Source organism: Spea bombifrons, chromosome 5, assembly GCF_027358695.1.
Source record: "Spea bombifrons isolate aSpeBom1 chromosome 5, aSpeBom1.2.pri, whole genome shotgun sequence".
Lineage (NCBI taxonomy): Eukaryota > Metazoa > Chordata > Amphibia > Anura > Pelobatidae > Spea > Spea bombifrons.
The window spans coordinates 57,798,120-57,823,600 of NC_071091.1; the positions used below are offsets into that span (position 1 = coordinate 57,798,120).

General features: G+C 37.0%; 1 protein-coding gene across 1 annotated transcript; it reads right to left on the minus strand.

The window, feature by feature from the left end:
* Nucleotides 1–1,042: 1,042 nt before the first annotated feature.
* On the minus strand, nucleotides 1,043–23,638 carry UBE2QL1 (ubiquitin conjugating enzyme E2 Q family like 1). The gene is made up of 2 exons (XM_053466591.1): nucleotides 22,165–23,638; nucleotides 1,043–1,954 (listed from the first exon to the last, which is right to left on the minus strand). Exons 1-2 carry the CDS (start codon nucleotides 23,005–23,007, stop codon nucleotides 1,823–1,825), a joined length of 975 nt encoding a protein of 324 aa, XP_053322566.1. The 5' UTR covers nucleotides 23,008–23,638; the 3' UTR covers nucleotides 1,043–1,822.
* Between the last annotated feature and the right edge of the window lie 1,843 nt (nucleotides 23,639–25,481).

A 25,481-nucleotide genomic window follows, 5' to 3' on the forward strand; every position in this document is an offset into this window, starting at 1 on the left:
GAGTTACAAAAAGCCTTAAGCAGGACTTACCATATGACTATATCTTTTCTGTTCTTACTTTATGGATTTCTATGCAGTCTCTTTTGGTGAACGTGTGTTGGGCTGTACTGGCTAGTAAGTGTTCATTTTTTGTATATACACTTTATATACACATTGTTACATCATATTTTACCTCACACTCATCATTTGACACAATCATTTGCCTCTTTCCCTTCCCCACCCCAGCATACGTTTTTTCTTATTTACTAAGAAGAGCGTGGCTGCCCATTTATGAAATTCTGTAAAGTACGATTTGGTAGTGGGCTACATTTATAGGTCCCCATCTTTTTATTCCTCCAATTGGCCCACTATAAACATTTGGTATTTGGTATATGTTATAATATTACTTGATGATTCTATGTGGTGCTTTACCTCCACGGTCACTTCATTGACTTATAGCTGGAATCATTGCACTATATTAATTGAAGAAAACAGATCCATAGAAAGCAGTTGTGGTGCTAGATTTTTTCCATGGAATATGGCACACTCTTGATAACTAATACCATATAATTTTCGTTAACAAAGTCCTCAAAACATCAATCCTACCACAGCTGTAGTCTCTATGCAATTAACATGTAATAAATATATAATGATGTACGCCAGTAAGCGAAATGTTACTGTATGTCTTAAAAATAAGTTTTTTGTCTTTGCAGGAAATCTGGACAATATGTCCCTAATGGCATTACATGTTGAGTTGGTTTAACGGAGTTGTGTCACCAAAAATGAAAATGTTTCATGATCGTTACAGTTGGTGATTTAAAGGGATATTCTAAATGATGATTTACCCCTAACCTATTATCAATACCATTAACCACAGCTGTTATGTAAATGAACTGCTTTCTGGTTGAGGTTATGTCAAAGGTCATGTCAGTTCAGTTAGTGCTTATTAAGTCATATGTGTATATATTAGTACATTAACATTCTTCATACAGCTGTCTCAACCAAAATTGGAGACAGCTTTATCCCGACCATGCCGATGGACCAAATAAATAAATAAGGTATCTTACATAGAATGTGTTTAATGATCTCTAAATTGTTTTAGTGACATCTCATTACACCACGCATGAAAACCAACTTCACCCAGCATTAAGTGAACTTTTATTTTACAATAGCTCCACACTATTACTCTTCGTTATTTTTTTCACTGTTATATTTCGTCAATATTCCAACACAGATCACATCAAACACAAATGAGGTCTAGGTTTTGAGTCACAGCGGACCACAGCTCCACATAAAGACAAAAATCTTCAAAGTTGTGTTGACCTGCCAGGAAAACAGACAAAGATAAACAGCACAGCAAACATGTACCTGCAATGCATTGCTTGCCTATTAAATATTAACGGCTTCAATTACATTTAAATAAACAGTGGCTGCAGATGGAAATTCAAGTGCTGCCATTTGGCGTTGCTGACATGGAAAGAAGCTGAAAAACCATGCGTCAAGAATGGACAATGAAGCAATCTCAATCTCCGCTCTACGGTGACCTGAAGATGATCGCTCATCAGTCTGGAAACATGATTGTAACACAACATTCCATAATCAGTTTTCAGTCCATGTCTCATTTTTTTGTAAACACATCTGGGCATAAATAAATTAAGTCTTCTTGTCAATCACATTCTTAAACTGAAGCTGAAGTAGAAAAGGACGGATGGATGGATGAAGTACAGCACTAAGAAGATGGAATAGTGATCTTTTTTTTTAATATATTCATATTTATTCTTTTTTCTTGGTGACATTTTCCATCCCCCTTCCTATAAGTCTATTTTAGATGGGGTTCCTTGCATCAGCCATCAGATACTGGTGGGGTCACCCAGCCATACTTCTCATGAGTCTTCACCAAGCTCTTAAATGTTGCTTCTGCCTCCTTGCGGCTGAAGGCCTTTTTAGACTTGCCCGCTTTCCTGCATATGCGGCCCTATGGAAAGAAAATTGTTGAGAATCATTAAAATGCCACTGTAGCACCCAACAACAACAGAGAGGCAGATAAATTACCTCTGTCCATTTGGCCCATCATTTTTCCAACTCACACCAGCTGATTTTTAGCCTTATATTTGTAATAAAAATGCAATCCTATTTATTTAAAAAAAAAAAACAAAAAAAAAAACTTTTCTACACACCACTGCGAAATGTTCTACAAGTTGTACATATAGGTGCCATATGAGTGGGCGATGACTTAATCAGTGGGAATTATTGAACTTCATTTGACAGTTAAAAATTAAAGTTAAAAGTGATTATATTGTTTTCCTTTGAGTTTCGATTGATTTTTTGTGGGTATTATTAACATACAGAAATAAAGCAAATATTTTTTTATTCTTCTGCACAGGGGTTGTTCAAATTAAATCATATTTTCTGCATCTCCTTATTCGATATCAGACAAAACAAAATTATTTTATGTAAATGTAATCATTGTTTGTAGCAAAGCTTTGAGTAATGCACACAGCAGGATTCTTGGAAATAATGGAAGGCAATGAAAGGTTTCCCACAGCATAAAGGGACATAAGCATGACATGTTTTAATAAGCACAACCTTAAAGTGATACTAACTAACTAAACATTTACTTCTGTGAAACAATTATGTTCCTAATGGCTCAACAGCATCTAAGCTATGGTGCTATAAGATCCAACAGAAAGTCCAATCCTTCTTTTGCAAAACATCACCCCACCATGAAATAGGGGAGAAGACCTGTATTCAAAAAAATTGTTACCGTAACAGTCCTGCTCTTAGAAATGAGAAAGTAAAATGAGAGAATTACAAGTTAAACTACCAGAATAGGTTACATATATATATGTGGATTAACACTTTAATGCACTACATGCCCCTTTGCAGAGCTCTGAAATACGATGGTTCTATATAAATCAAGAAATAATTATAAAGTACATGCATAAATGACTTTACTTTATACAATAAGTATCCATTTAAATAGAATATGTCAGATTCCCAAATAAACCTCTTCTAATGGTATAGTATTCTCCAAATGGAGGGCAGTGGTTTGGAACTTCTCCATAAGGTCAGATATCATATTGGTTTCTCTTTATCTTTGTGGTTATAAGGTCATTAATTATCAAAAATCATCCCAAGAAGAAAAGTGATACTCTTGCCCCAGCTTCTTCTTTACTTAGCTAAACATTCTCTGTATAATGACATCATGAAATCCATATCAAGTTGTTTTTATCAAGAAAACAAAAACGTGCAGTCTTTGGACTGCATGTCTTTGGACTGCTTTTTTTAGAACATTCTGTCAGTCCTTGTCTTGCATATAGTCCCTTCAACAAAATCATTGCAAACTTTCTCTATAGAAAATGTACTGAAAAGATTGATGAGTAAAACCATTCGAAGAATGTGATGGCATAGTTTGCACATTCATACTATTTATAGAAAAAGGATATGAGTATGTACAGTACATATGAAACAAACAAAAAAAAAACAAAATAAAAAGGGCACTGTTAATTCTGAAATCTATTTAAAAATACTTGGTTTTTACGCTGGGTGATTCGCAGGCTTTCCATTTCGGGAGGGACTGTTTGCAGTAGGGTACCTATACTGTTAATAGACTAAATAAATGGCACCTACATGGTAAGGAAATGATCTACACTCCGGATCCTCACTCACATTTCCCATAACACACCTGTTGTGTAAACCAAATGGCCTACTGTCAGCTATGCTTCCTTCAGTAACAAATCCATTAAAGTTTAAAAATAACTGGCTTCTCTGCCAAAGGCCAAAGGCACTTTAACATGCCACTGGGATTTTCAGAAGATGTGTCTACTAAGAAACAGCAGATTTTTTGTTACGGCTACCTCATAACTAATCAGCTGAGACCGCAAACGGGTTTCTTTCCCTGCACATACAGATATGCTCATTTCTGAACCAAATCGATAGCCAACATATGGTTCAGTTTGCTAGTCTGGGTCACTCACTATTAAGTACTGGCAACAGCGTCGCTGTCTGCAAGCAAACATATTCTGCAGTGCTTTCATGTTGAAATATGAAATTTATCAACCTCCCCTCAAAAAAAAATTTTTTTAATTTGCATTCTATTTTTACCTCTAAGTAATGAACTTTTTTTTTGTTTACCAGCAAAAGTTCTATATATGTATTATCTCACCTATTCCTACTAAAGCCTACTTTTTTAACTATAGATCCTGTAAAATGGATGTTGCAGAGATTAATAACCAACATGTTTCACGAGATTATACTGACATTCCTAATATGTTACACAAAAAACAACTAAAATGAACATTCCACGCGTCTTTCCTGGACTGGGATTAAAATACCTATACACAGAAAAAGTCATTAAAACAAGGGCTAAGAATAAACTGAAGGTCACAAATCAACCCCTGAGTTTAGAAACCTTTAGCTGATGCAAGCATTAAAGTAACATGCAGCTCACTAAACACCCTTTAAGGGACAGTCTAGCTTCCCTATACAGTGCCAACAACGAAGAATGCATTGTATGTACATGCACGACCCTCTGCAATATGACATTTTGCACCAGAGTTAGGCAATTTCATGGAGAGAAAGCTCTCCATGCAATCAATGGGAGTGCACATGTGCTTGTGTGGCCTTTTAGACATCTTGGACCTCTTGCGGGGAGTATAGTGACTTGGTGCTGGGGGGGGCAGGGAAAGAGGCAAATGAACGGGGGTATTCTGACTCCCTCCATGTATTTGCAAGGCGGGAAATGTCAATTTAAAAAGAATACAGTTATTATATGCATTAAAGTGCCGTTACATCGACATAAATTATAACTGTATTTGCAGCATGCTCACACTGTTTGGTAGGCCTCATTTTACACATTTGTATTATTTGAGCCTGGGACTAGGCTCATAAATTATAACTTTGTTATGGGGAAACTTTGTCATGTTTTACATTTAGAGTTGAAGAAGGTAATAATTTGCTTCATTTAAAACGTTTAGCATTTATTCTTAACCATTTTATGCATTAGGCTCAATAAACAGACTTGATAAGAAAAATATCTAAGTGTTCATGTGCATTGCGCTACACAAGCATTGGAAGCAAGCACCAACATGCCTCTATTGAAATTAAAACAAAAATCCTGTAAGCCTGACTCGGCTACGTATTGTACATTAACAAATATTTCTATGACTATTTATTGTTTTAATAATATTGTGTTCTTTCCTCTGTTATGGTGATTTATTTTTGTTGTTGCTTCTGATGACATACAATCCTTTAACTGGGCAGTTATATACTGGACATCATGTGCCTCTATAGTAACATGCCTAGTTTATTCATGGGGTATTAGGCCCTTGGGAGCCCCAGTATTTATAGACAATTTACAATTCACTAATAACTTTATTGATCCCATGCATTCGCCTCCCCTAGTACTAATGAGCAATTTCGCACACGGGCTCTCATCTACTAAAGTTTCCAAAAACAAAGAAGATAAATGTGTAGATACATGTCATGGGCATTCTACCTCACACTACCACACATTTAAAGACATTGATATAACATATGAATGTTTACATTGTGTATCTTGGCTTACAACCAAATTATATGCACCGTACTAGAAGATGTAATTTTGATGGATTAAAAAAGCAAAACAGAAAACAAAATGAAAAAATCTAATAATTCTCTTTACATACATGGTAAAGATGTAAAAACACAATAAAACATAATCTCATAAAATATCAGAACAATGTTGCCTGTTCAACAACAGCTAAAGAAACACATTATGCATCCCTGAAGTAATGTAAAGAGAAATACTTAGCATAATTGTAAAATCATAGTTCATGCAGCAAAATGTACAGAGACGCTATATCAAGTCTTAAAAGTGCTGTCAAACAGGCAATATCATGGCCCAGATATGCCCCAACTGAAACTCTGTTGGTGGTTTTTTTCAGTACTCCCAAGAAGCCAAATTCACAAAGAAATAGAGGTGCAGAAACTCTTCTCTTTCTCCGTGAATTCGTCTGCAATACTCTGGCTTCTCTGAGTACTTTGGCAAAATTGCAGAGCCATGGCGCACAACATGTAGACAGCCTACAATGGGCAAAGTGGGTCTGCCCTTTTGCGGTGTGGTCAACAGAGCTGTTACCATGGAGAAGCGGATGAAGAAAAAAAGACAGAAGAGAGAGTCAGAGAGTGTGAGTGAGACCACATGAGGCCCAGCCAGCCAAAAGTCTTTTGTGATACTTGCTAAGCAATATGCTTAGGTAGGATAGTTCTCAGCTGCTGTATATATTTGAAGTTATGCTGCACAACTATTTGCCTGGCTCATTTTATAGTTATCCTGTACTATTTTCAATGTCTGGCTTAGTATATAGTAAATAGTTATGGGAATTATTGTACCACCGTATACCACCTCAGTATATCTGATAAGAGTCATGCTGTACCACTGTCTGTGTCTGGATCACTGTATAATGATGGGAGTTCTGGTGTACCACCATCAGTAATTGGCTCAGTAAATTATGATGGGAGTTATGCTGTACCCGTGTCTGTGTCTGGCTCAGTATATGATGATAGGAGTCATGCTGTACCACCATCTCTGTCTGGCTTGCTGTGTCTAGATCTTGCTGGTATGCAGGGATTATGCAATTTTTTCTGCATGCTGGAAAGCTGATTGACCAATAGATCCATTGGACAATCAGACAGCCTGTAGTGATTTTTTGCCATGGTAACCAGCAGCTACATTAAGCAGCAGGCTTTGGGGGTGATAGGGAGTGCCACCTCATATGCTATATGTATTTGGTACACAAAGGGTCATCTTCCAGTACCTACCTCAAAATGGGTCTACTCCTACTGTTACCAAACACCCTCTGTGCTGGTGCATAACATCACATCCCACAGTTCAGCTTCACCGGCAAGCATATTGTGAGGACAGAGATACTAATGAGACTGTCTTTGGTTGACATCTATACACTGTATTTGTAGCGAGCATGGGCCAGTTACAAGAAATATCTCTGATCACCCCAACTGGTCTTTTCCGCACTACTGAAAGCCTGACTGCTCATATGGGCAATTTGTCCCAGTTTATGCTAGACAGGGGCTGCTGCCTGCTGGGACCAGCCGAGGCAATGTAAATGGAAACATGTTCTATTACAATGGTCACCTGCTCTTGGTTTCTGGAATTTCAAGCCTTAAGAGTTCTTTATCTGTCTTAAAGTAAAGTAAAAATTTTAAAATATTTTTTTTAAATATAATATTATATATTATATACAATATTAGTATAAAACATACATTTTCTGAATTGCACATAAAAGCGAAACTTGCAATTTAGTGTTGCCTTTAATAGACCACTACTGTGCAAATTCAGCAGAACATTTATAACAGAATGGTGCAGCAGTTAAAAAAAGGAAACTAGAAGCAGCTCTGTACATATGGCCACTGGTAATATAAATCTTGCACACATGGGAAATCATAGGCAGAGGAAGGGTTTAGCAAAAAGCTAGAACACAGGCAGAAAAAAGAACATAAATCAGATTTAGATCGCACTTTCTTTGTCTAGCAGAATGAGCAGATGCCCTAGAAAAACAACACATTTTTAATAGCTCTCCTCAGTTTGCAAGTAAAATAGGTCATGGCGATTCTTCTTTGTCAATAATTCTTATGTGCCACCATTTTTTAAAAAAAAAACCATAATGAATGTTTTTATAGTGTTGTTGGTAAAAATTAGGTCACAGTTTATACATGATATTACTGATGGGTAGGCTGTGATTCATCAGGCCATTCAATCACTAAGTACCTCACAGATTTCTAGATGTTGCTCAACTGTATACTCAGTTCTAGTATTTGCAGGCATACCTAACAGGCCCGCAGCAGTTGTCCTTTGGGTCTACTCAAAGGTTCCCACTGGCATGTTTCCACCAGTGATTCATCTGCTAGAGTACATCTTAAGTAATGTTTTTGTGTTTTGGGATACATTCTGCTTAAAGTGGGGTTTATTATTAAAAGCAGTTTTGGTGTGAGTTTTAAAATTGATCATGTACCAGAATTCCCAAAGGGATTTCAAGCAACCCCCCCATGAGAAATCAGATTACTTTAAAAAAAAACAAAAACAAAAAAAAAAAAAAACAGGCCCACACTTGGTTGAAGCCAGATAAACAATAAGGGAGGATGCACACAACCCCAAAACTGAATGATCTGGGTGCATCATCCAGCCAAACAGAATAAACAAAAAGTAAAATGGCTCACCCGCTCATAAAATTTAAAGTTACACAATTATAAAAAAAAACTCTACATTTCTGAGGATATATATATATATATATATCAGCTAACAAATACAAGACAGACTATGCTGAGACATCGAAAATATATTTAAGCTTAGGGGCAACATAGGACACTGCCCGTTAGGAAGAGGCAAACACCATTTGGAACCTGTTTACCATAAAAATATTAATATACTACTTCTGCTGAAAATCATTGTATCTTTAGAAGTATTTTATGTAAAGTAAAATAGAACACCGCTTTCTAGCAGCATGTGTCTCCTCTTAAATGCTATGTAATCTTGCATTTCACATTTTCATGCAAGATCAATGTTACTGTTCTTTCTTACTGAACTATCCAGATGGCAAGGGATGTAGGAGGGTATGAAGCCTTATGTCATCCTGCTTTCTAGAAAATAGCATACTGCGTAAAAAAATATTCAGGTAGGAACAGTTAAAAAAAAAAAAACATTAGCAATAAACCGACAGTGTTACATATCTGGTGCAATGCTCAGGATAAAATAAAGAATGTACGTCAATCAGTGTAGCTTACGTGATTCGTTACGTGATTACTAACCGCTCTCTCATTCAAGAATTAATAGAAAGATAAGTCGTAATTATGATATATTTGTATTTTCTGAGCAGCTGACATTTAGAAACAATTGGAAACGTAATCATTGTGGGCAACAGTGTGATGCATTCAGTTGTGTTACAGAAGCTTTATGTGCGTGTTTCTGTTCGGAAAGAATCATGTTCTAGAACAGACACATTTGTAAAAAGCTATTTTGTTGCAAATTTTTAACATTCAGTGGGTTGTTGTTTTTAACCAGCACCAGAATTGTTCTTTAAAATTAACCACCAACGTACAATCTGAAGGCTTTCTTTGAAACATGGTCTTCCATGAAAATATTCTATTACATCTTCATTTTCTGCGGTGAACGTGTGGTTTTTATTATTATTTTTTTATTTCATTAAAAATTACGTACTGCATCTAATTAAACTAAAAATGCCAGATAAATGCCAGGTGAATTCTTTTCCAGGTGAAGCCTTCCCTTTCCATCAATTCTGAGATAATGCAGCATTAAGAGGATACCTATTTGAATGTTCCAGACAGCAAATCTGAAATACCTGTGCTGTATAGTGTATTTCACACGAAAAGTAGAACAGTTTAGTTTATTTAGTTAAACATAAATATCCTGAATGATTTATTTGTCAACCTGTTCCATAATAATCAGACTAACTGCACTTGAAACGCATTTAAGTAAATTGCACATGATGGCTTCCAATTTGTCAATTACCTTAAGTTATTTTTGTTGCTACTTAAAAAATGTATCACAAAACTGGAAAAATCAGGATCTTGGTAAAACACAAAGAAAAAAAACAACACATGGACTTACCCATCACCCGTTGTATTATCTACACCATAATTAGCACTCTTACCACAAGGCAATTTATTCCCTCAGCTCCGCATGCCTCCTCTCATCTGCAGCTTTTTAGTCCTACTTGTGAAGCTCTGGCCTTTCTAATAAAGGTCATCAGTGATTGAACATGAGACTATGGCAGAATTCCTACCACTAACTGCGTGATAATAAATAATTGCTTAGGCAGCATGTAGAAGCATCTGCCGGGAGCCACACCAAGGCCTAAATGGTGATGGACCTTTATGGTGCTGCTCAGACACAGCAATCGCTGCTAGTTAAGCTACCTAATACAAGATCCAAAGGCTTCATTAACAGGACAATTAGTAGATCACTGGCAGCTTACAGAGTTTACCTTCCATTTCTAGAAGCATATTGATTTAATTTTTTTGGTTAGCATGGGCTAGGCCCCAAAAATATTCGACTCTCCTCGTACTGTTATTTATGTCATACACTGTCTACGTCCCAGCTTCTGGACTGCAGACATGCTTTGTTCGCACTATCCAGGAGCTTGAGTATTTGCCTGCTTTTTTGATCCAGGTTTTTAATTTGTTTTAGCATACCATTATTCCTATGTTTAACCCCTCCACTATCCTTACAGGTCTATCCTATGAGGTATATGAAAGAAAGGTGATGGGACCAAATGATAAGAAATAAATAATGATAGTAAAAAAAATATACTGCTAGTTTATAAATGTGACAGATATATTAGCACCTAATGAATTGATGGTGTCTGTACTTTGACGCTAGATGCTTAAAGCAAAGTAAATGTTTTACTAGGAAAATTATTATTATTATTAATTAAAGCCAAATACAAGGAATCACTGCATACTTTGTTCTCCTAATGTAGCCACTAAAGTTAAATTATTATAATAATGGTTCAAAAATATTCTATTTTTTTGTCTTGTTTAGAGCTGCAGTTGTTTGTATTCTTTGAGTATACTGTACTATATTACGGATATAAAAGACACCTTTTACATCACATTTTTGTTGAAATCATAACCACCTATACATAACAAAATGATGAATGCACTTAAATGCACACATTGCATACAAATTACATTTAATTATCAAACAGTCTGTGTTAGTGTTACTGAGTTGCTCCTATGTATGAATAAAACTGTAATTGTGAGGATGGTATATACCTGGAACAGCCTTCCAGAAGATGTTGTAGAAGTAAATACAGTGAGGACATATTAGACATGCATTGGATTAGCATACAGATACTCTGAATATATGACAGGGTATATAAGATTTGAGATTTTTGCAGCAAGAAAATGGGCAGACTGGATGGGCTGAATGGTTATTTTCTGCTGTCAAATTTTATGTTATTACTTTTTAACACTGTGCATGTCTTCTTGGGAAAAATGCATGTTCCGGTTAAAATTATATACCAAGGCCTCTGACCAAGAGGATAAGTTCCACTCAGTTCACTGCTCAGGAGGAATCCTCCTTTCTCATATATTTTCCTCCCCAAGTACAGTAAAGTACAACTACATTAACCTTAACAAAGCCTGGATTATCCTTTTAATTCTCCGACAGCCGACTGAGATATTCCACGTTGTGAATAAGAGGCATACAAAATAATAGCTCACAAAGAAAAAGCAGTATGGTGGAGAGAGAATTAAACACAAAAAACACAAAAAAAATATAGATCGACCTGGGACGTACATTATTGTATTAAATACCAAACGTCAGTTTACACATAAGCGTAATTAAATGCATTTATTAAAAGAACACCGTTTGTGCCTTTTTTCCTATGCTTTAACTGTTACAGAGGTACATGGTTTGAATTTTATAAGTCTCCCTCCAACTTGCTTTAATAAATAAACCCCAATAATTATACTTGCCAGTTGTCAGGAGTATCAAAAATATCAAAGTATGAAATATGAGATTGCAAGACTTTGTCAGAATTATTTGTTGGTTTTTCCCAAAATGGTTGACAGAAATTTGGGGCTATATTTAATAAGAAAGTTTGCAGATGGGCTGCAGATTCAACAAAACAACTTCATTATATATGTTTTAACCCCTTAATGACAAATCAAAATGCATTGTTTTCAATGGGTTTAGGGACCGCCCATTGTCCTTAAGGGGTTAAGTAGCAACCCTAGTGACTTTCCACTGCAATAAGAGCTGGGATGGCTCTGTATAATGTATAATTAAATCAGTTCGATTTCTTGAAAGTCACGGACTGAACTATCCATTTCAGGATCATCTTACTCTTCTTGCAGGAGAAACGTGCCCACCATAATGCATATTGTATTGGGCAAGTTGAAACTGCAACTCCTCTGCAAACTCTCTTGTCCATTCCCACTTTAGTGAATATACTCTAATGAGATTTGTATTTATTTAGCCTGAATATGTTGATAAGTGAAAACTTTATGACAATACAATTTATAATTTCATTAGGAAAATGGTAGAACTGGACATGGCTATGACTGTCAGAAGTAGAGGAGCATGAGCTTACCCACCACCAACATAATGGGAGAGCAAGTTTTATATATTATTTATCTAGATGCTTACATGCACTCGAAACATCTATATCTGACATCTACATGGTACAGAAACATTATTCGTTATTTTATCTCAGGTGTAAGAACCACAAGAACTTTTGATCCAGTGCCTCCAAGCTTTATAAAAATCAATGAAGCAAGCGACTGAGAAAGAGATGTCAAATGAGACAAAATAATTGATTTTGTGACAATCATTTTAATTGCAAATATTACAGAGATGGCTCATACCATCTGATTATTAGGTTTAGTATTGTTTTGTGACACTTAAGCGTTCAGCTCTGTGGAAACTAAGCAAATATCACTGGAAAAGGAGATAAGAAGGAGGATATTCCAATGAAAATGCGATCAGGCCTGAAAATATACTGTAAAACACAGATTTGAAAATAAGATATTTCCATTTACTAAACTTTTGGTAATAAACTAAATAATGCTAAATATATGCACCTACTGTGAAATCATAACTAACAGCTACACTAACAATGATTTTTTTTCTCATTTTCCATAGTCCTGTATAATACACAAAGGCATGCTTCTTTCAGATAAGAAAATTAATGCTTTGTAACCTTTTTTCCAACCATCTAAAATATGTAATTGTATGCAATTATTGTCCATTATTCTGCATACTTTGCATGATGAAAACTGGTACATTTAAAAATGCCCAGTGACTGGAACTCTAGGACAATGTCATTTAAGAAATGGCTTGCCTGAGATAAAAAGGTTTTAAAATATTAGTCAGAGAACAAATCCACAGATGGTAAGACGAGATGTAGCATACAAAATGTCATGCGATGCATCCAAACCTCAAGAGCAAATTGTGAGTCACTTTTTAGATGTTGTAGGATCTTGTCACAAGAAACTAACACCAATGCCTTGGGCAAACGGAAATGTCTAGCCGAGAAAGAGTACGTTTCTTGCTTTTAATAACAGCTTTGTAGCAGAAAAAGGCAAGCTTGATATGATATCTGTAAACCAATCCAGGTAATCAGGGGGACACCTATGTTTAGTTGTCTACTACTATGGCTGCTCCAAAAATGAGTAACATACAATTCCTTTGCAGAAACCCCCAAAGGGTTTGAAAACAATTGGTTGCTATGATCCACCTCTATTTGAACTGACATCTGGAAGTTATATGTTACATGTTGGTTGTGTTGACCTAGAGAATAGTTCTGTTTTGCTGATTACTATTCTATATTTTAGACAATGCTATGCTTCCAACTTTAAGGAAGGCCCATTTCTATTGACTGTGTCCCAGTGCACAAAACAAAGTCCATAAAGATATGTTTGGATGAGTCTGGTGTGGAAGAACTTTACTGGCTCCCACAGAGCCCTGACTTCAACCCCACTGAAAAACATTTGGGATGAACTGGGATGGAAATTGCGAGCAAGGCTTTCTCCTCTAATGTCAGTGCCTGACCTCAAAAATTATCTTGTGGAAAGCTTTCCCAGAAGAGTGGAAGGTGTTATAGCTCCAAAGAAGGTGTGCATATTTGCAGGTTCTCACCAAACCTTAGGGTTGAGCAGCCCCTACTGCCATACGGGTGCCACTTTAATGGTGTCCAGAGAAGGCTTTAAATTGCTTGGCAGTCTCTTTTGGATTAAAATGCAAAGTAGTCCCACTGATTCAGCTCCTTGGTAAGTAATATAGCCATAAAAAATTTGAGAGGGCTCGTCAAACTTGGGGAATGTTGATGTAGTGGCAGGTTATGTAATTTATGGCTATATAGTGTGACGGAATCCCAATATGTATAACTTGTATATGTGTTTTTTTGAATTGCATTTGATGGATTCTTGCTTTGTCAACTATATTCTTCCAATGCTACAACAATAAAAATTAGTTAGGGGGACACTGCAGTTTGGAAAGCAGAAGCTTATTTACCTTTGGCATTGCCCTAGGCAGCCCTGCCAACCGCCCTCTCCTTGATGTCCATCCTCACCATAGACCGCTGAAACATTATGTCATTTCCCAGCACTGTGATCTTCTTCCTGGTTTTGCCACAGGGGGACTGTCTCCCCCTGGTCCTGTCACCCCCTGGTCCTGTCACCCCCTGGTCCTGTCACCCTTGTTGGCCTAAGCCAGAACACATCACTGTTGGAGAGTCCTATGTAATTTTTGCTGCTTTCTGTTAATGTGCTACAACTTTTCTATAAAACATGCTACACACAACCTCTAAAATATGAGGGCATAGTATTGAAAGCAAATTCTTGTGGACAAAACAAGTGAGCGACACCAAACACATTTATTGGAATACTATGACCACTAATAATTGTAATATATTACTATACGAATAGAGAAAAACATTACTATAAAATAATGATATTGCATGTGTGTTCTACAAAGGAAATGCAAGGACATTGAGTTAATTTTGTATTCAACGTGCGACTGTCTTTAACCTCTGGGGAACAGTTTGGTGCCTTTTCCCCTATAATCCATCAAAAAACAGACTTTTGAAAGCATTTCTAGTGGTGATAATGGTCACAGGTTCAAGAGCTGTAGAGTGCAAAAAAATGCTTAGTTGTGTAGAGACAGTACTTTAATATATGTGGAAACAGCTCTTTAGAAGCCAGAACAAAATAGGGTATAATTTTCAAGCTAGGAAAGGATCACTTCAAAAATAAAATCCGTGTATAAAATGTGTAAAATAAAATTGATACACTGGGACTCAGCTAGAGTTCCCCCATTTCAGAAAAAAATATATACACATATATATGTTAAAATTAATATTAAACCTTTAAGCAGTTATGTAAAAAAGGCTTAACTCTTGAATACTATACTAATAATAATGCAACACAATTTTTGTCTGAAATCCCTTTCAGGCCAAATGAGATTTTTAATACAATTGTAGCTGGAATAATAATCAGTATAGTCTGTGTCGTATGGATATTGTGGTATATTTAGCACTGAGGTGAATGGCAGGTCCAGGTCAATCCCAGTGTGGTAAAGTGGATCACACATTCATAAATCCCAGATTACATATCTGTTAAATACACATGAGACAGCTCAAGCAGATTCAGATTCTTAATATAATCAGTAATGATGAAAAGACAACAAAAATTACGAGATAAAGGGTAAACATAGAAACATAGAAACATAGAAAGTGACGGCAGATAAGAGCCAGAAGGCCCATCCAGTCTGCCCAACCTCTGAGTACTCTCCTTTAGTACTTGCCCTTATCCTATATCTAGCTTGGCATTATGCCTATCCCATGCTTGCTTAAATGACTTTACTGTATTAACATCTACCACTTCCACTGGGAGGCTATTCCATGCGTCCACTACCCTTTCCGTAAAGTAATATTTTCTGATGTTACCATTAAACCTTTGCCCCTCTAGTTTATGCTTGTGTCCTCTTGTTGCGGGACACATAGATACTAGGACAGCTGTTGATTTTTTGCATTTCACTTATAAATTTCACATGTTCCTCACCAGCAAATGTAAGTCCTGCCCGCAGCATATGGGATTTAGAAACGACTACTAGAATCCCTTCTGTAAGTTCATCTACAGGACAACACTTCATATGGACCAGTCTGCAACACCTGAGATCACCCTTGTAAGACACACATGCAGGAAAAGAACAGTACCTTTTTTAAGTAATCCATCAGCAATTTACCAGGCATCTCTTAGATGGTCACTGGGTTTGATTTTATGACCTGCGTAAAGCGTTAATAATTGTTGAAAATGAATGATGTGCAATTCAACTCCTACCCAAAATCAGTGATCATGGACTCTAGACAATGACAAATGCAGCAAGAGATAGGTTCTGGTGGCGAAACTTCAGCCACAAACATTTTCTCGTGGCCACATTAGCACGTGCATGTTAGCTGTTATTAGAGATGATTTGGGGGATTTGAGCACTGGATGTTTTATTGATGTTTTTCAGGTGGAGACGGCAGGATTTGGTGAGGGATGAAGGAGAGAGCAGAGTCGAGGGTGACACCAAGGCAGGGAACCTGGTCTGTTGGTTGGATAGTGGAGTTGTCAACAGTAATAGAGATATCAGGAAAAGTGGACAGAGCAGATGGCGGGATGTTGAGCTTTATGTAACGGGACGCTATCCATGATGCAATTCCTGATAGACAGTGAGAGAGGGGGAAAGGTCAGGAGCAGAAATGTAGAGTAGGGTGTCATCTGCATATAGGTAGTACTGGATACCAAAGGAAGAAATATGTTTTCCGAGGGAAGAAGTGTAGATGGAGAATAGCAGAGGCCCAAGAACTGAGCCTTGAGGAACACCAGTAGATAGCGGTAGGGGAGAGGAGGAGGTTCCAGTAAATGAGACACTAAAATTACGGTTGGAAAGGTAGGATTTAAGCCATGAAAGAGCCGTGTCATGGATGCCATGAGCATGGAGGGTTTGTAGGAGAAGGGGGTGGTCGACTGTGTGAAAGGCTGCTGAGAGGTCCAAGAGAATAACCAGTGAGAATTGGCATTTTGTTTTAGCTGTTCTAGAGGTCATTAATAATCTTAGTCAGTGCAGTCTCTGTTGAATACTGTGGACGGAAACCATGGTAGACACTAGACTGACTGATAATAAAAATATTTTCCCTATTCCAATTCTGCTTATTTTGTCAAAAGTTACTATTGACTTATAGACTACCGTACTTAAAAACCAAAAAGAAATAAATATATTTAACTGTACTAATATGAATTTCCCTCCATATATACACATATGAACGGCTGAGTTATGTCATGGGATATTATATATATACATACATACATACATATACACACGTACAGACACCTCCCATTGTCCCATTGAGCTGTCTCACTGTACCGCTCTTGCAAAAAAGGGAAATTATAGACTGGCCCTGGCCAAACAATAGAGCAGTAAAATAAATTGAGGATGAATATGCAGCACAGACCTCAATCACAACTCCAACATGGCCTCCTTGCATAACAATAAAACCGTATACCTGCAAGATCATCACCTGCCTCCAGCAATACCTCTGTCAGCTGGTTTACTGATGACATATGTATATATACACATACGTACATATTTACGTAGGCTGCACTTCATTCACAGGACCCACAATGTGATTCCTTACTAAAAGGTAGGTCATGAAGGCGGCTGTGGGAGATGCCTTGAGTCAGGCCTAGGACTGCGGCACCATAAATATTCCACTGTGTGTATATACATATATAGGTGCTACACATAACAATAGTATAATCTGAGACAATTTGTATTACAAAGGTGCGCTGAGACAATTAAACAGCGTTTTGATTATGGAATAGGTTAACATTTAAATGGTATATACAAATACATGTGCCACTACTGACTCATGTTCTAAATATAGCACCTAAATAACATAGCACTATGTTACTTTTCAATGTCTTTTGTCATTGTTTTTTTTTGTTTTTAAGAAAACAGCTGGGATTCTCTTTTCTAGCTGCTGGCCATGTTTTATTACCGATAACGGAATAATAAGTAAAGTTTTGTGTCAATTCATTAATACTTTTATTAATTGGTATTTGCTGTACAAGCTAATGACCCCCTTCTTACGTACATGCAATGGATTATATTATTCTATGAACCCAGGCTATACATTTTCTCTTACATGATCACTATATATATATATATATATATATATATATATATATATATATATATATATACACAGTATATTCTTAATGCATTGTATATATAATTGTATTGCAATTGTTATGGTAATCAAAATTCTGGGAATATATTGTTTTCTTCTTAATGTGATCTGTATCAAATTATATAATTTAGATAGCAGGCTGAAATTCATAGTTCTGGAATTTTCCTTCTTAGTTAAAAAGAAATGTTGTGGGTATCTACTATATTTTATTCATATTCTATGCTCTGAAACACCTTATTGTTTTAGAGCTGATAATGATTTGTTAGATATTAAAAAACAAGATATACAATCCAGTAAGAAATACCGGTACCATGATTTCGTAAATGAACAATTAACAAAGAGGTATAAATTTGGTTCATAACAAGAAAGTTCCTTAATGCCAAAATACGGTATGTCAGCGCTTACCCTGCATCAACAGGCTTATATATATTTAAAATAATTACTGTAATTACATATCTATTTTGTTTTTCTGGGAATATGTCTTGAGTATATGTTCCTGAACCCATTACTCTAGGCAGTGAATTCTACACAGTGATTGAAAAGAACTGAAAGTAAATTGCCTTTTATCGAAAATGAATTGCTTTATGTCCTCATTATAGTCAAAGCCAGATTTACTTCACCTTCACCCACGGAAATACATGACATGTATTCAACTCTTTCAATCTGCATGTAGTTACTATCCCTTAAAGGGACTCAGTGACCAAGCTGCCATGACTTTGCCTTTAATTATGGGCTTACAATGTCAACAACTTTAATATGTCAATGATGCCCAATGAGGACTATCCCAAGGTGGTGGAATCCATGATGTAGGTCTTTTTTAATTAAGAGGCCAAAATATTACATTGAATGGAGGAACATTGATTAATTTTTTTTAATTTTTTTCAAAAAAGGCAGTGAATTTAATTGCCTTGCGGCAAGAGTGGTGATATCTTCTGACATCACAACTCATTCTTATATATAACCTCTTTGATTTTCAAATCTCATCTACATGCATGCAGCATTGGTCAAAATATACCAAAATACATATTTATTGTTGCTTTTCACATATGAAAGGAAAGTATATATGTATTGTATTAAGTGCTGCGTAGATTGTTGGCGCTATATAAATAAAATATAATGATAATAATAATAATAATAATACAAATAATAATAAACATAAACCGGCCCAAAACTAAGAGAGAAAAACCCTTTAAAAAATATCTGTACTATAGGTTTACAATGTAATTTCTAAACTAATTTCCTGCTGTTTTACCTAAACATCTGACTTTTAACTGTGATACACTCATATTCAGCAAACATTCCGAGCTCCTAGAAAAGAGGAAGATCCGAGGAGGAGGGACAGAGGAATTTGGGTCACTCTAGGGAATAGGGTGATGTGCCCCTCTTATAGTGGCCCAGGGGCTGGCACCACTGTGTGTCTCCCTAGGAACAAATACAGAAGCTTCCTATTTTTTTTTTTTGCCTAATTCGTAATTTTTGCCAGGAATACTTAAGTTGTCAAGTGACACGAAAACTGGCACTGATAGGCTGCTGTCATACAACCTGAAACTCTTAATAGTTTCTGTATTGAGGAGTAAAAATACAATTACAGATAGCTTTGTTTAACAGCACCGTTAGAAAAATACCAAAGAAATAAGCTAGTTAGAGAGAAAAGTTAAGATATGTTCCAAGCACCATACTGTTAGGACTACTCTAAAATATACACAAAATTGTAGACCTATTTTAGAAAATAGTAACACAACATATGCCCAGTGGCATATTTTGGCCGAGGCCTAAGGCAGCAGGTCTAGAGGTGACAGGAAGCCCTGTGCCACAAAGCAGGGGCAATTCGCCCTGTTGGGGATCTCCCTTGTAACTGGCCTAGCTGGCATATAGCCTCCATAGTATATTCATGACATCATATGCCTTAGAGAAGATGGTGGCCCTGGAGGTAGGTGGTGAGGCCTAGGGCTATGCTTAACCTAAACCTCACTCTATAAAGCCCTATTATTATGCTCCATTGACTATGACTAGCCTGTGGTGCATGCAAGTTCATTAGTTGTAAAACAATAAAAACAATAAAAAATAGTAATAGCAAATATTTTATTGAATTGCAACCCACTGATGTGGACACTATTTTCCATGAGTAAAAATTATTTCTCCATGTAGGTTATGGTGTGACAGATGTTTCTAGAATTTAAAAACCAGTTGGGAGGCATCTGTATAATTCAATTAAAAAAATAATCTACACCAGTTCAAAATTAATATCTAAATGAAAACAACAATCAATTATACAAAATGAATTGTCCTATATGGAAATATATTTTAAAATATATAATATGTGAAAATTATACCATACCAGATGCCAGATAGTTAATAATTGTTTATGCTTTTTTGGGTGATTTGGTAGGATGCATTTCTACCTGTTATCATTGTTATCCAAATGAAAATAGTTTAACACTATGAGGCCCGTTTGTAATATCAACCAAGCTACAGATCTGGGACAGGACATTTTTGTTTGTTATACTGATAGCTTTGATTAGACTTCCAAATTCAGCACCATATTCCAAACCATTCTAGCCTTCAGAAGTATGGCACATTGTCCCTTTGATTTATTTATGGAAAACTGCAACAAATGTGCAATAAAAACCAAAGCCAACCATTTATATAAATAATTTAAACCCATCTTGGATTAATGTCTTAGCAAGGTTACACGCAAATTTAGTAATACCTTGAAATGGAAACTTTGGTTATTCTGGCCCATTTAGCTAATGATACCAATTATGAAAGGTACACCTGCTGGAGCTCAGATGTTTAACGTGATCTCAGAATGAGAGTGATATAGGGATAAAATGAGCCAGTGTGTGTAATAGAGGACCAGGATCACAGCCAAAATGAAATAGATAATTACTGCAAATGGAAAGACTCCAAGCATTGCCAACAGTCAAACAGGGCAATTTAAATAAATAAATAAACACCTGTGGAACTGATTTACATGACATTAATATTAATACGTGTGTTCTGTAATGGAGATCTGCTTACGTATGTATGTAAAAGCATTTACACCTACAGCTGTGATTTCACATACACTCAACATACAACTGACAACATGTTAACACTATGCATGTAAATATGTATATATGTATTATCTTCAGTCCAATTCTGTGTTTTTATCCATCTCCAGAAGGACATAGAAAGCGGCATTCAGAGAAAGGCTACTAAAAAATGACATTTTTGCTAGTTTACATTTATCAGGAAACGCTAAGGGATCTCAAAATGTGAATGAATAATGAGATGTAACAGAAACATTTAAATACATAAAATCAAAGTTTATTTACATTTTTTAAAAAGGGTTGGATGATGAGATGTAATGTTAGGTAGTTGTATTTTACCAAGAGATCTTTTGTAAGTGGAACAACCTCTCTGCGAAAGTGGTAGAGGTTAATACAGTATGTATGGGATAGGCATATGAATCTAAGAAGAGCTGAAGGACAGATTAAGGTTTGAGTCTTTACAGCAAGAAGAATGGGCAGACTAGATGGGCCTAATGATTCTCATCTATGCTTCTATATGGGTGGGTGAATGGATGGATTGATAGATAGATAGATAGATAGATAGATAGATAGATAGATAGATAGATAGATGATAGATAGATAGATAGATAGATAGATAGATAGATAGATAGATAGATAGATAGATAGTGAATTGACTTGTGATGATGAATAATAACATCTAAAATTCTTGAGACACAACAAGATGTCATTAAATATTCTCAGTATTCTTAGTTAAAGTTCACAATATTATAATTGTAATATATGTATAAAGAAGACCTCTAGAAAAGTATATCTGAAGCAGTCACCATAGTAACCAATGGAATGTTAAAGCTAATTGCTACAATGTTGACATTTTGCTCCAGAATTACTCTTCTACATACACGTCTCCCTGTGTCTGGCATGTTTTTCTTTTTTTTTTTTTTAATGAAACACTGTTATTTACAATCTGTAAGAGAAATTCTCCAGCAATTCTCATGAATGTTTATTATCTGTCAGATAAAGGTTGTTTTTGTTAGAAAGGTGGCCAATTCACAGCAGGTTATCAATCAAAATCATTGTATTAACATAATGCACCATATTTATTAACATTAACATGGGATACATAACATGCAAATTATTTTTAACATAAATATGTGTATTTATTACTAATGTTATAAAATATATATAAAAAATAGGGCCACCCTTCCATATCAATGTTCCAAAGTTTCTTATTTTAGTTATTTTTTTAATATTATTAATCGTCACAACAAAAGAGCTACACTAATGAATCTGTGCTACCACTTTTGAGCCTGTAAAAAAAACATAGCATACATTAGAGATTCAAGCCAAAGTTTAGTGCAGGCATGTAGAACATCTCATATGAATATGACAAAACACACAGATGGCATGTAAACTCTTACCTGGCCTTTGACCAAGCTGGCTGCAAACTGCCTCATGACGGCCTCTACAGTGTAGGCACTGGACCATCCCCTAGGGGTGAGAAGCTCCATACAGATGGCCCCACCGTCCAGCACATAGCCATTCTCCAACCTGGGGCTCAGCACTCTCATGAAAGGTGGGGAGAATGGGAAGTTGTCCGGGAAGGTGAGATTAAGTAAGATGAACTCTGTGTTGGTCTCTTTCATGTCCTGCCAGAGGGTGGAGTCCTTGTCCACCTGGTGTAGCTTGACATTCCAGTCGAAAAGGCTGTCATCCACCAGCTCTACAGACATGAATTGGTCGCTCAGCTTGCGGATGTCTTGAAGCTCCTTCATCAGTCGTCTGCTCCTCACCTGGGTACAGTGCTGCCTATTTGGGGGAACCAGTGGCTGCAAGGTGGAGCTCCCACCTTGTTTGCTCCCTGCACCTCCATTGCCACCGCCACCTTGCTGTTTAGACTCCTTGGTAATGGACGGGGTGCTAGTCTCTTTGGCATTGTTTTTGTCCCTTCCTCCAGGCGTTCCATGTTTATCCTTGTGACACTGTTCAGTTTTTTTGCCCTTGACCTCAGCCTGGCCGAGGCTCACCTCGCCGGTTGTGGTGTTACTGCTGCAGCATCCGCTGCTGCCCCCTCCGCTGCTCCCACCACCACCACCACCACCACATCCTCCGGCTGAGCCCCCCAACTGCTTGTTGCTGCTGTTCTTCCCCTTGCTGTTTTTCAGTGATCCTTGTTGGCTGCGGTGATGGTGGTGATGCTTGGGGTCTTCCGTATCCCTGTCGTGAAGACGAATCAGTCCTATTTTCCGCAGCAGAGTGGCCATTTTCACAGGGTCCCTGGCAATTAAAAGCTGTTCCAGTTACACCTAGGGCAGGGTATTCTGTAACTGTAGCGCTTGAGATGAATGCACCAGACCTCAGCAATGTCAACAATGCGGTCCACAATAGTGCAATGTGCTCCGCAAACTTAGATCACGACTGGCATCGCAGCACCATTCACATCATCACAGACCATCCATAATTCCTTGATGACATCAAATACCTTGATATGAAATCACAGGTTAGTCAGCTCCTCCCAATAAAAGGAAAATTGTAGTAAACGCGCTGTGGCTGATTCATAAACGCTGGAGAAAGTGGACCAGTCTGTTGTAACTGGGAGGTTGCATCGCTCACAGTGCCTTAATCCCTCATGCAGTGTTTTAAAGATGCATCCTTCCCGATCTTGTATAAACCTCTTCCCTGTTTGTGATCATCAGCAAAGCATACTTCTCTGTCTCACGCACACACTCAAACAGCTTATTATGTTAGAGCTCGGTCTTCCTGGTGGCCCAATGCAGATGATGGGTTTCTTTCTCCCTCCCTTGTCTGCAGTGCCCCTGATGTCTCTTGTTTCTTCTGCTTTCACCTCCTCCTGGTGCAGTAGAATAGTAAGGATCGCCTGCCAGCTCTGTCCCTTCTCTCTCTTATCTGCAGACCTCACAAAAGAGGGAGGAGGGTTTCTGTAGAAGGTGGCGGGTGGGGGGGGGGGAGTAAAGGAACACTGCAGCTCACATGTAGGCAGCAGGGAAGGCAGGCGCAGAGCTGGCTACATTAGAATTGAAGAAAAGTCCTATGATTAAACCTTTGGAAACGCCCATTCTTTCGTGACGTCACGCGTGCCTGCCCCTTCTCCCTCCTTGTCTTTTCCTTGTTACCTGCGCTGCATCCTAAATGCTGGGTCTGCAGCTATTCTGCATCATCTGAAGAGGTGCTCTGTGGAGGAGTCACTAAGAGATAACAGCAGTTAATTCCACTCACCCCTAGTTGTGTTAGATATGAAAATGCCCATAATATTTTGTTACTATTTTTCTAATCCCTTGATACTGACCCATTTTCTGGTTAGATAGGAACTAGTAAGAGCTACACTCTCATATGGATCAACACCAGAACATCTAAGGGTTGATTCAACAAGATAATTCATGAGATATATTCCCAATATTACTATCTCCTAAACTACCACCATTAGTAGATAAAAAGAATATCCTCTCCTGTCCCTACACTAAACAAAAATATTAAAGCCACTGTACGTGCAAAGAAATAATCGGCTACCCAAAATATCGATCAGCACAAAAAAAAATTGAAAGGTAAAATTAGTTTTTTTTGGAATTCTCTTATTTTATTGTGTGATGTGAAAAATTTTTGCGGATTAAAAAAATATATGTAACTAAAAAGCACAATATATGACTCAATTCATAAATTTTTAAACTATAGAAACATAAACTCAAACCAAAAATGAAATAAAAAAAAACACAAAATGGACGAAAATGCAAGCCCACACACGAACTGATGCTAACATTTGCTTGAGTTGCCAAATGGTTCAAATCATTCAAAGAGTGAGGAGGGGGAAGGGAAGGTAACACAGGATAGTAGACAGATGTCTAGAATGTCGTTTTTGTAGGACATATATTTACTGCAATTTATTGAAATCCCTTCGTTACATTTTGTATATTAGAGAGTGTAATTCATAAGTAAACTCTCCCATGTCTCTGGGGTGCAGGGAACCAGTTTATTAAATAATGAATACTGGGAAAATATAATACATGTACAGTACATCAACACACTGAAATGAGACAGCCGTGCATGCAATCTTCATTGTTTGCCCTTCCATAAGGACCCCAGTATTGTGTATTTGTATAAGAAGGAAAGCTTGATCACCAGTTAATGAGCAGTGACAATATTTATGTGTATCTAAAACATCTCACAGATACGCGAGTATATTCCATCACTTAGTATGGCAACCATAAAACAGAATTTCTTGGTTGGGTAGATAATGAATTCTTCAAGGTCATACTAAGCAGGTCATTGAGCTACTGGAAGAAATCCTAAGTCACGGTCTATTGCCTTGGCAACTGAGCCAATTTCTCCATGCAGAGATGATCAGATATGACGTACGGCCCCTTGCCATTTATGGATGAGGTCAGTTTGGGGGTCTCAGGTAGTCTTTCCACTGCAGAGAAAATGAACAGGAACACTGATAGATTTAATGCACAAAACCTCTTGTTAAGTCTTGATACATTGGTAAATATGCTTTAGTTTTGTTTCCTATAAAAATGCACTTACACTAACATATTTTATACTGCTCTAAAATACTAGTGTACAATCACACCATAATATAAAGTAATAACCTGCAATATTGGTTCATATAAATGGATTGTCTCTCGCTTACCTGCATACATAAAATCCAATCAGTAAAGCCATCTCACAACAGGGATACCTGTCACTGCTGACAAAACATTGATGCAGATGGTATATAGTTTCC

What these genes read in the sequence shown, in the direction of transcription:
- UBE2QL1 (XM_053466591.1), bottom strand. Translation starts at nt 23,007, where the DNA reads ATGGCCACTCTGCTGCGGAAAATAGGACTGATTCGTCTTCACGACAGG. An exon ending in CCAGCTTGGTCAAAGGCCAG is followed by an intron (nt 1,955 to 22,164) that starts GTAAGAGTTTAC and finishes TTCTTTCCATAG; the next exon opens with GGCCGCATATGCAGGAAAGC.